Source organism: Eschrichtius robustus, chromosome 1 (assembly GCF_028021215.1).
Source record: "Eschrichtius robustus isolate mEscRob2 chromosome 1, mEscRob2.pri, whole genome shotgun sequence".
NCBI lineage: Eukaryota > Metazoa > Chordata > Mammalia > Artiodactyla > Eschrichtiidae > Eschrichtius > Eschrichtius robustus.
Window position 1 is genome coordinate 122016650 of NC_090824.1, and position 12687 is coordinate 122029336.

The 12687-nt window shown below is 34.6% G+C and overlaps 1 protein-coding gene across 13 annotated transcripts in view; it reads right to left on the reverse strand.

Annotated features, from left to right (window-relative positions):
• Positions 1 to 12687, reverse strand: part of ICE2 (interactor of little elongation complex ELL subunit 2) — an 84505-nt gene that overhangs the window by 45327 nt on the left and 26491 nt on the right. For all 13 annotated transcript variants that reach the window (XR_011075159.1, XR_011075160.1, XR_011075153.1 and 10 more), the window contains 3 exons: positions 11718 to 11899; positions 3489 to 4485; positions 2608 to 2783 (listed from right to left, as the gene is read on the reverse strand). Coding sequence is in view for 1 of the 13 variants with exons in the window: in XM_068552799.1 (XP_068408900.1) it covers positions 2608 to 2783; positions 3489 to 4485; positions 11718 to 11899 (1355 nt within the window). In the remaining 12 variants the exon portion in view is untranslated. The remainder of the gene's footprint in view (positions 1 to 2607; positions 2784 to 3488; positions 4486 to 11717; positions 11900 to 12687) is intronic.

Consider the following 12687-nt stretch of genomic DNA (forward strand, 5'->3'; position numbering starts at 1 on the left):
CAGTAAGTTCTAGCTTCATCTTGTGTTCCAAATTAGCCCTCTTTATTTCATGCCATCATTTGAGACTGGCTGCTGCTTTAAGTTCTCCTCTGTCATATAGCTCTTATTAAGCAGAATTTTGATGAGAAGGGATAAATGATACTGGAAAGTAAAATCTCGGCTACAATAACACAGAATTGAAGAACCAAAGGAAAAAAAGAAGAGATGAGGTCCTTGCAGAGCAGAGGTTGAAAAGACTTCCGAGTATTTTAAAGCTTTACCTAAACACGTTGGTTTTTAAGAAGGAAATGTTAATGAAGATGCATTCTTACCTTGCTAGAGTTTAAACACTACCTTCAAAATTTCTCAGCCTCAACTTCCCTTCCTTAACAACACCCTCCTCTCTCCTCACGCCTCAGTTTTTCTCATTTGTTCAATACCTATTTATTGAGTATCTACGGAGTAAAACATTTGAGAGGAACAGAGATGAATAGGAGATGATTCCAAAGGGAATACATTCTACAAAGGAATTTAAACCACGTGTACTAAGCTATTACATATAATGATAGGTATAATATGATAAGCATTCACTGAAAATTTTAAAATTTTACTCCGGGTTTGACATGTCAGAAATAGAAGGCTCCTATTTAGCTAATCTTTGGGGCTTGACTTTTTTGATATATTTTGATGAAGAGTGAATTCTCTCCTATAAGGTTTTATCTTAATATTTACAAATTTCACTTTAGTCAAGTGAATGACAATGTCCTTAACAGGTTGTCTCTTTCAACAATTAAAACAGTGTCCAAAAATATCCCTAGGCTATTCTTACTTAAGACATCCTGGCCATCAATAATTTCTAAGTGCTGTAAGCTGGCAGATCAATACAGAGTGGTATGGGCTCACAGAGTAGAAAATGAAATGAGGTTAGTCCCCAAATAAATCAGATAGCAAACATGAATTAATGAAATAAAACCTTGAAAATACAGTCCATAGCACTGACACTATATGTATTCAAGATATGCATGCTATGGCCATTAAATACAGATGAGACAGGAAAAAATCAGCAAATAAAGTAAAATCTTTTAATACAGGGAATATTTGTATTTATCTAGGAGGAGACTAAAATCAGACCTATAGCATTTCATCATTCCTGACATTCTCTTATAAAAAACACTCCCCCATGTATTTAATTCAAAACCAGTTGGTTTCTATAATTTCAAGTCTGAACCAGTGATGAAATACCAAATTACGAGAATTAGAAATTTAAAATTTTATTCACAGTCTTCCTTCTAAGAACAAAAGTATCATCAAGCAAAAGATCCACTAGGTCCATTGGATTTTGGTGGACAACATATACATCCTTGATCCTGATGGGTTAGCCTTAGAGGTTTTTCATGATAGACCCTCACACTATTGCTATTAGCAGCTCAGAAAGGTTGGCACTTCTTTTTCTTCTCTTCTTCTTCTTTTTAAAATTTTTTTCCAGTTATAACTTAATATGGTAAAGTAGTAGCCAGGGACTTGATCCATAAGTGTCAATGCTGGAACATCACTGTTCCTGAGTCACCTGTTCCCTAGTCCAAAACATGTTCCCTAGTCCAAAACACTGACGTTCTAAAGTGGTCACTGAGGATTCTTATTGGGTGGTAGGTTAAATAGCAAGAAACAGAGACATCAAAAAAGGAAGGAACGGACTCTCCTGGTGGTCCAGTGGTTAAGACTCCACGCTTCCAATACAGGGGGCGTGGGTTCGATCCCTGGTCAGGGAACTAAGAACCCACATGCCACACGGTGTGGCCATTAAATTAATTAATTAAATTTTTTTAAATTAAAAAGAAAGGGAGGGAGGGAGGAAGAAAGGAGGGAAGGAAGAAAGGAAAGAGGGAGGAAGGAAGGAAAAGTGAACTATGATATAATGGATACAACTGAAAAAAATCTCTTAAGAAAAAATTAAAGAGACTTCACTATTTCTTACGTAATCAATTATACCATAAAAGCTCCTCTTTATTTACCTGAATTCAGTGGTGACACACACAGAAATCAAATTAATCTGAAAGAGAGCTTAAAATATCAAATATAGCAAACTGCCAAAAGAACCAATTACTCAAATTGTAGCAAAAACTTTTTTAACTGAGGGAAATATTTATATCAAATCCCAAAAGAAACAATAGGGGAAAAAGAAAGGAAGACATTTGGTTTTCCAACAGTCCTGGGAAGACATTTCAAATGTGTATGAAAGCCCACCTTTCAAAATGTGAACTTCTAAAATGACTCAAAAAGATTCCCAAAGTAAGAAAGAAAGAGGCTAATATGTCATAAAGGAAATCCAAATTCACAGAGAAAGCGGGAACATACGTGCCAGTCTAGGTCATATCTATAATGGTGCTGTTTTTCACAAAGTTTATATATTCCATGCAAGAATGTTATTGGCACTCATGACTATTACATTGAACTAAACACTTAATTAAAAGTGCTCTCAGTATTTTACTAAAAAAACTCAACCTGAAAAAACTACTCTAATAAGAGTGATCAACAATTTAAAATTAAACTTCATAACAATGGCATGTTAAATATTTGCTTATCATCTACTAATGCTACCACACCCTAACTCCCCAGGTAACAACTTACTCTTCTGATTTTCTTCCGTTTTTTAGAACGTGGCCTGGTCTCTATCCTCTGGACGCTGCATCGCACAAGTAACAACAGGTCTTGTAGGCTAAATAGCTTGTAAACAAAATTTCCTTCCTGAGGAGCTACATATTCTGATGTATCTTCAACATAGTCCTGAAGTTCATATGGCAATCCTTTAAAAATAATTATATTTGTCATTTTTATTTTAAAATACATTAGCCCTTTATCCATCATAATCCAAGATAAAACAATTCAACTATCAACCTTCTGTTTCCTCTGAGTTGACCATTACACTATTACCATTTCTGTTTACTTTTACTGGAACTCCAGCAAGAGCTGAAATCAAAGCTTTAGGGTTCTCTTCCTTTTACCTACTACCTTCACTAACCCTAGGCAAAGTATAAATCAGTGAGACAACATATGAAGAAAAAAAAAGTTTAAAAAAGTAGTGTTATTCATAATCGAGGCAGAGTTGAGGTGCAGCCTTATATCTATTTCACAAAATGAAAAAGTACAAAACTATAGTCTAAACACCAAGAATAAGTAAATTTAGACTAATAAATATTTATCATTATTTTTGATGGACTTTCCCTTCATCAGTTCAGCAAACCACGTTATCTATAGCTTAGCAGCCATCGTAAATGTTGGATAAACATAGGTTACAAAAATCCATACAACTGTGGGTACACTGTTAGAGTGAAGGTTTTGAAAGCTGAAATATTGATCAGTAGATTGGAAAATGAACTATCAATGACTATATAAAGATCACAAACATATTATAACAAAGAGAAAGCAGGGGAAAGAGGGGGAAAAAAAACCCTAAGGATAAGGAACAAGCAAAACAGTTAATATAAAATTCTTTGTAAATATTTACGTACGTCCTTTTGGCTTCTGAAACGCAGAAGGCCATATAGATTTTGGCCAACTAGAGGCATCTGAAGTAGCAGAGGCTTGCTCAGAACTAGGAGGTTGTTTAGAATTTTCTGAATTCATCAATGGCATTTCAGGTATTTTTCTGGAAATTGGTTTTAAGAGTTCATCCTGCATTTTTAAAATTTCTCCAACTGGATCAAATTTTTTATATACTCGTTTGATAGGTTTTTTTAAAACACATGACTCTTCAGGACTACAGGTAGTATTAGTCTGGTTTCCTACAGAAGCCTGTCCTGAGGAAGAATCTAGGCTAGCTGGTTTAGAACTTAAATTAGAACCCATATCAGTTGTCTTTCCATTACTATTATTTTGACACTCTGTATCAATGATTAAACAGTCTTCATCTGTATCACTATGGCAAAGTATTACATCTTCAGTTTTAGCTGCTTCTGATGTAACAGTCTTTTCCTTTGAATTATTGTCTGTGTTCTCTGGAACATTCACTCTTTCATCAACACACTCCGTATCAGAAGCCATATCATTTTTATTAGAGGTTTCAATTTCTGAAGAACTTTCTAATTGTAAGGCATCAGATGTTTTCAAGTCACTATCTTGTACCAAAGACTTCTCAGAATTTGATACATTTTCACCACAGGGGATAAATCCCTGATCGTCTTTATTTTTGCACTCTTCAGGGCCAGTGTCCATACCAGTCACCAGCTGTTTCTCCTTCTGCAGCTGTTCCATCAGAATCTGAGATAAACTTCTAGAATGAGCAGTAATGTCTGGTGCAGTTGGTGCCTCAGATGCGATTGCTATGCTGGGGGCTGGGGGCATATCTGTCAAGTTGGGTACTATGGAAGTACTTGCTGGACTCGGTGACTTTGATGGTTTGGTGGTGGTTACTCCAAAAGTTTCAAGTTCTGTGACATCATCATCAAAATCCAGATCCAAATTTTCATGGGTCTCAATTTTTCGGCACTCATTAACTTCATAAGACATCTTAAGAAAATATATTGGCAAACTATTAGCAAAAATTCCAGGCCACCCCTCACCCATCAATGTCCCATCACAAACATAGTTCATACTCTTTAAAAGTAGAAAGAAAAGTCTAATGGCTTTGAAAGGTTCTTGCTTTGACAAACTACTAGCAACTAATTTATTTAACCTTACCTTCCCATTGAAATGTTGATGAAACACAGAAAAATTTGCCAAGTTGCAATACCACAGGAAATGGGGAATACTTGTGAACTACCACATCTCAAGAGTTATTTCCACTAATCAAAAACAGACAGGACCACAAAGAAGAAATGTAAGGCCAAATAGGAAGGCAGAAGATCTTCACTCATACCCACTTATACACTCTTGCAGAGACTTAGCTGACCAGGAGGAAAGCGTCTTTGCCACGGTAAGGAAGCTGCTCTCTAATGCAACTGGGGAAGTGTCAACAGCCTCTCACATCAATCAGTGACTTTCTTTATACATCTACTCAGGGAAAACAACTCTCAGTAATACAAGGAGAAATGGATAGGAAGTGGTTTTATTGTATTCTGGGACATGAAGCCACTGAGGTTACAGTTTTTCATGTCCTGTTTGGGTAATGGAGGAACTACAGACAGTTCTAATTTATTCAGGAATAAATTATCTTCTCCCCAGGTAGCAACATCTCTCCTCAGTCTGGCAGAGCACTTTAGATAAATACCATGGAATTGGATTACAGTTTAGGATTTGAGAGAAAAATATTCTGACAGCCTCAGGTAGTGAGTAAGAAAGATCTACCTGTGTAAATTACTTTACCTCTCTGAAACTCAATTTCCTCATCTCTGAAATAGGGATAATAGGGTCATCCTTTTGGGTTTGTTCTAAGGATTAAATGAGAAATTATATATAGAAAGTTTCTTGGCATAGTCCTTGTACATAGTAAGTAGTTTCTCAGCAAATGGTAGCACTTGCTAAAATAAAAAGACTACCACATTTAGTCAAAAAATAAAATTAAACTATATGCTGTTTACATGAGGCATTCTTACACAAAAAGGTTCAAAACAAAACAATGGGACATGATATCAAGAAATAAAGAAAGAAGGACTAGCAATATTAAGTGTTAGAGAGAAGTCAATGCAAAAAGCATTAGATAGAAACAGGAATCCTATGTTGAAAAAGATGCAATCCATGATGAATAGATAACGAACTGTGACATGTCAAATAACAACATCAAAATTGTCAAAACTGAAAAATAAAAGGAAAATTTGACAGAAACACAACTGTACTTGGTCATTGATACACTGTCTCTTAGTAAAGATAGGGATGTAGAAAGTATGAGTAATATTTAATGACTGAAACAAAGATACATGAATGACTGAAAACATACATATAGACTGCAAAGATATACCTTTTCCCTCCCAAGGATCGAAGGGGCATTTCCAAAGATGGACTATAAATTAATACACAAAGAAAACATCAATATAGTATAAAGCAGAATCTGTTAAGGTCTGACTCTCTGTTTAGAAGAAAATAAAATTAGAAATCATTAAGAAAAAAGTAAACAAACAATAATAAACCCAAGAACTTGGAAATTTAAAAACTCTCCAAATTATTGGATAAAAGAAGAAATTAAAATGATAATTACAGAATACTTAAAAAGCAATAAAAATGAGAACACTGGACATTAAAAATCTGAAGCATCATTCATAGCCTTTTCAAGAAATAGGAAAAGAATAATATAATCACAATAATAAAATGAAGAAATTTCATAAATATAAAACCAAAATTAATGAATTGAAAAACAAAGTTCTCAACCTCTGACAGAACAAATTTGGATAAAGTAAAAACAGCAGTTTATCTGTAACTATTTTAGTATGTGGTTATAAAAGGATTCTTCTGTAAAACATATTAATTATATCAATAAATTAACACTTCCTTAATGGCTGGAAATATCTAATCAGTGTTAAAATTTCCTAGTCTGATAAATTTCTTTTTACAATTGTTTATTGGAATCAGGATCCAACCAAGGTTCCTACACTGCATTTGGCTGATGTCTCTCAAATTTATTTGTCAAATGCCTCTCCCCCATACTCTGCCAACTCCCATATCCACCAGGTATTTGTAGAAGAAACTAGATCAGTTATCCTATAAAATTTTCCATATTCTGGATTTTGCATCCCCATGATATCATTTAATACACTCTTCCCCTACATTTCCTATTAAAATGATCTAGTAGCTTGACCAGATTCAGGCACATTTTAAAAAATCTGAACATGTTACATGTAGTACTGTGTACTTCCCACTTCAATCAGGAGGCTAATGTCTGGTTATCTTTCTTCTTGCGATATTACAACTGTTCTGTTGATTCATCAAGGGTCAACAAACTAATCTAGCCATTAAAATTCCTTATTAATCTTCTAATGCTTTTAGCAGTCATTGATGATGATCACTGCCTAGATTCACTATTTCATTAGGAACTGCAAAATGGTAACAGTCATATTTCATCATTTCCTGAAACAGTTTGTAATGGAAAAGTAAGACAAATACTTGAATTTTCAAAAATCAGTTTTCAGAATAATGACTTGATACACTAGCACCCTCCAAAGGTGACTAATACTTTTTAAAAAAGATATTATTATGAATTCATGGATTTTAACTATTTCATATGTTTCCATCCACTGCAGTTATTCTTTGTCATGGTCAAACTGACACACTCTGGCCAATGGGAAACCCTTCAAGTTGGCACTGGCATCTTTTTTATATGATTCCAATATTATTATAAGGTTTTTACTTAAGTCCTTTGATTGGCATTTGTATTTCTTATGCTAAAATTCTTGGTTTCTAATATAAGTACTTATTTGCTTTATCATATTATCTAATGTGTTCAAAATAACAACAGCAATATCATTACTAATAATATGATTACTAAATGCAGTTTAAGATTTTTGGCAATTCTTTTTGAACTTAGGATATAAATCTTTAAGGATGTATAGTCACTTAATTCTCTGAGTGACCATTTTCACTTAAACAATATATCTTGGATACCACACTACAGCTGCATACCTAGAGCTTTCTGATTCTTTTTACAGGCATACCTTGGAGACACTGTGTGTTTGGTTCCAAACCATGACAATAAAGCAAATACTACAAAAAAGTGAGTCACACAAATTTTTTTGGTTTCCCAGTACATATAAAGATATGTTTACACATATAGTCTATTAAGTGTGCAATAGCATTACGTCTTTAAAAATGTACATGTCTTAAGAAAAATACTTTACTGCTAAAAAGCGCTAACCATCATCTGAGCCTTCAGCAAGTTTGTAATAGTAACATCAAAAATCAATGATCACAGATCACCGTAACAAATATGATTAAGTTTGAAATACTGCAAGAATTACCAAAATGTGACACAGTGACATGAAGTGAGCAAATGCTGTTGGAAAAAGGGCGATGACAGACTTGCGTGATGCAGGGTTACCACAAGCCTTCCATTTGTAAAAAACGCAGCATCTTTGAAGTGCAATAAAGCAATGTGCGATAAAACAAGGTATGCCTGTAATAGCTGCATAGTATGCTATTGAAGATGTACAGTTTATTTAATAAATACCCTATGAAGGGACACGACGACTGTTTCTAATGAATACCTATAGTTGCAGTGAATACCCTGCACAAATATTTTATTCTTTTCCTAGTGTACTTCTGAGCTACATTTCTAGAAGTGAGATTTCTAGGGCAAAGGATGAACACATTAGTTTTCATCTGTTCTGTGGGTCCATCTTTCTTCATTTGACTGTAGAAATGTTATAGCAATTATCTTTTCTTCCTCTAATAACTTTGGAAGAATTTCCATCAACAATCCTCTTCTGTTTCTCATGTTTAATTGAGATGGGCACACCTGCTTCCGCAGGAGGACAATCCTGTGTGAGAGTGTGCCAGGATAGCTTTCTTAGCTTCATGGCTCTAAGCTCATGCTTCACTGTTACCATGATGGATGTATGTATGCATGTAGGTTTGTATGTGTTTGTGTGTGCATATAAAATCTTTAGTACATTCTGGTATCTGCTTTCTCTATTTCCCTCTCCCACAATTATCTGAAAACTTATTTTTCCTTTACCTTTAATGTCCTTGTTCTGCTCAATATGAACTTTACCACTGGTGAATTTTCCTGAGCCAAGGCTTTTGTCTTGGAAGGAACTTCGGCTGGTTAGTTCCTAGAGTTCTTAGGACCCAGGTCATCTCAGAACTATTTAAGTTCCCGAGTGCCCCTGCACTCACCTACAAATTAGAGCCCATCCACATTATTTTCACTTTTGTTATTCTTTATTCATTCTTGCATCTTTCACCATCCTCTTTCCATCTGGGATTAATTTTCCTTGTGCCTGAAGAACATCCATTAGAGGAGGTCTGCTAGTAGCAAACTCAGTTTTTATCTGAAAATATCTTTTCTTAATTTTTTATTATTTAAGGATATTTCACTGGTTAGAGAATTTTAGTAAGAGGGTTACTTTCTCTCAGGAGAATATATTGTCCCAATGTCTTCCGGCTTCCATCGTTGCGGTTGAGAAGTTACTTGCCAGTCTAACTCTCAGTCCTTTATAGCTAATGTGCCTTTTGTTTCTCTGGTGGCTTTTAAGAGTTTTTTCTTTGTCTCCAAGTATGGTTTGGTCCCATTACCTCTTTTACACCTCCCTTTTGGGTGCAAGTACACAAATGTTAGACATCCTCACTACATTCTCTATACCTCTTGCCCTATTCTCCGTATTTTCTTTTTGTTGCCTGTTTCATTATAGTCATTTCAGACCCATCTTCCAGTTTATTAATTCTCTTATCAGTTTTTTTTTTTAGTTTTATCTAACGTGCTAATAACCCCTTTTACAAAATTCTTAACTGTACTTTTTTAAAAAATAAATAAATATTTATTTATTTGGCTGCGTCGGGTCTTCATTGCAGCACATGGGCTTCTCTCTAGTTGCGGCGTGTGGGCTTCTCTCTAGTTGTGGCATGCAGGTTTTCTCTCTCTAGCTGTAGCGTGCAGGATCCAGGGCGTGTGGGCTCTGTAGTTGTGGTGCACGGGCTCCAGAGCATGTGAGCTCTAGTTTGCAGCACGTGGGCTCTCTGGTTGAGGCACACGAGCTCAGTAGTTGCGGCATGGGCTTAGTTGTCCCGCGGCATGTGGGATCTTAGTTCCCCGACCACGGATCGAACCCTGCATTGCAAGGCATATTCCTTCCAATTAAAGCATGGCTTTAATTTTCCTGCATGCTGTATAATTAAACAGAGTTGGCTCATAGTTTGTGACTGATAATTCTAGGATCCATTTCTGTGAGTCTCTTTCTTTGGTCATTGTCTGTGATGGTTGTTGCTCAGAGTATCCAGTACATGAAAAGAAACTTCATTTTTATTTACTCCTCCAGTGTCTAGTTATCTTTAAATGTTTTCCAGATGCTATATTTAAAAACTTACTTGTAGAAATAATTTGAGGCTCAAAATGACATTCTGTTCCTCTAAGAATTATTTTCACTTGCTTTTGCTAGGTATCTAGAGACACTAGCAATCCCAAAGCATCTGAATCCAAGTTCAAGGCCTGAAAACCCAGAATACAATCTACAAGAAAGCTGATTTATTTCTTGTTCACTCTTACTCCTGGGGTATAGCCCTGCAGGGTCCAAGCTCATGGTGGAAAACTGAACTCTGACTTTTGTCCCCCTAGTCCTGTGATGCTACCAAAAGCACATTTTCTGTTGCCTCTTCAGAACTGGCAAATACCATTCAGGGCAAAAACTACCCTAAGTGACAGGCTTACCAACCTGGATTCTGGTCTTCTTTAGTATCTCAGTCCTGTAAGTCCTCCCTATCTTGTTAGGTCTTTGATGATTCTAAGAAATAAACTTACATAATATGTCCAGCTTTTTTTAGTTGTCATCAGTAATGGAAGGCCTGAATTACTTGGTCTGCCATTACTGAAAGAAGTTACTCCGTCACTTTTCATCCCTCTTAACCTACTTCATGTTTCTTCATAGCACTTGTTACTTACTGACATTCACCTCACACCAATATAAATTTTAGGTAGATTTAAAAATATAAAACAAAACAAAAAAACAAAAATACCTCCAAAAAACTTAAGTTGGAAGTGCTTTATGACATACACATCATAAAAATACTGAAAGGCAAATGGCAAACCAAAAAAAACATAAACCAGTATTAAAGACAAAAGGCCAATATTCTTAAAATAGTATGAGCTCTTATATGTAAATAAGAAAAAATTTTTCTATTTTATTTTCTAATTTTGTTTGCTCTCTCACTTTATTCAAGTCCCTGTTCAAATTTCCTGTCCTTGGAAAAGCCTTCCTGATCATGAATCCCATTCCCATCTCTTTCCCCTTAACCTACTCCATTTTTCAGCAGAGCATTTATCAATACGTGATTTTTTGATACTGTTTTAATTATCTGTGCCCTCTGACACTAATGTAAGTTCTGAAAGAAAAGAGACTTCATTTTTATTTACTGCTGTATCCTCAGTGCATGGAACTGTATCTGCTCAATAAATATTTGTGGAATGGATGAATAAAGTTTTGTATAAACAGAATGTCTTGCTCTAATGATCAAGGAAAAATATTTCAAAATACACAAAATAATAAAAGCTAGTATTTATGGAGTACCAAGCATGGTTCTAAATGCTTTAGGTGTATTAACTCATTTAATCCCCCATAATTCTATGAGTTAGGTTATCATGATACCCATCTTACAGGCAGAGCAAACTAGACACAGAGAGATTATGTAGTTTGCCTATGGTCACGCAGATAATAAGCATACACTAAAAAGGATTAACAATCTGGCAAATTCTTTCTGCCCCAGTCTAACTCATCTGTTCCTTTTCATACTTAAAAACTCTTGAATACGAATGAGACTAATTAAATAAAACCATCACCACTATGATCACCATTATTGACTGAATTTTTAGTACATACTTACTAAAGACTGTGCTCAGCATCTTATGTATAAATATCAAACTTAATCCTGACAGTAATTTTATGAAGTAGGTATTATCTTTCTTTTATAAAAGAAGAAAACTGAGGCTGAAGGAGGTTAAATTAGTTGTCTAAAGTCTAGATCCATGTGGGGTTCAATTTTAAGTTTCAATCTAAAGTCTGTATTTTTAACTACCAGATTTAGAGACTTGCCATAAAATGTTATTCTTCAAAAGGATAAACAAGTACATTCTCTTAAGGAAAAGAAAAGAAAGCATTACATACATCCATTTCAGATATATAATCTTCTGGTTTGTCCATAAATACTGCAGAGACTGGAACAGTTGTGTTTTTGGACATCATGAATTTTAAGGGAACTTCATGGAAGATTTGATTTCTCTCTCTCATTGTCATTTTCTTTTGGGGAAGTGGTGAATTAATATAAATTACTTTAACTGGTTTTGAACCTTAAAACAGAAAAAGAATGGGAGTGATTAGTTACTAGTAGTCATATTAAAAAAACAAACAAAAACCAGGATGTATAACAGAAGAATTACTAAACAAAGAGACACAGGATAGGAAACTGGAAGCACATGTCCCATATGTGTGCCTTGAATGAAAAGATTTTTAAAGTCCCTTAGAGATCTAAGGGCAAGAGACTCTTACTGGCAAGAAAAATATGTTCTTTTTCTAACAATTTAAAAAAAGATTTTCTGTTTTTTATTGTTATACTTTTACTGTCATTATTACTCGGTTCCTCTTGGGTTATACTTTCAAAAAGTGATAAAATGTTTATCACGGAGAATATATTACATTTAACTCTAATTTGTAGTTTTGTTTTTAGACATAGTCCTTCATTTACTCCAATTATGTTATTACATACAAGACTATTAATTCTAAAAGATATGATAAAATTATTAAATATGAACAAAAATAGAAGGGGAATAATATTTTGTACAGAATTTATGTGTAAATATTAATTTTACCATTAAGAGAGAGACTATCTTATATTTATAAGTATAGACTTATTTAAATCTGAATTCCAATAATAGGTAAGTAAATAAACCCTGGAAACTTAACCCATTTGAGGCTGTCTAATAAAGTATTACATTCCTTTTATTTCAGTGAAAGACAGAAGAACCTCACCATTTCATGTATCTTTGGCCACCCTAAACTATAATTTTTTCTCTACTTCTCACACACTCAGCATGCATACAGGTCCTGTAAATCTAATAACTTATTTATGAATGTCAAT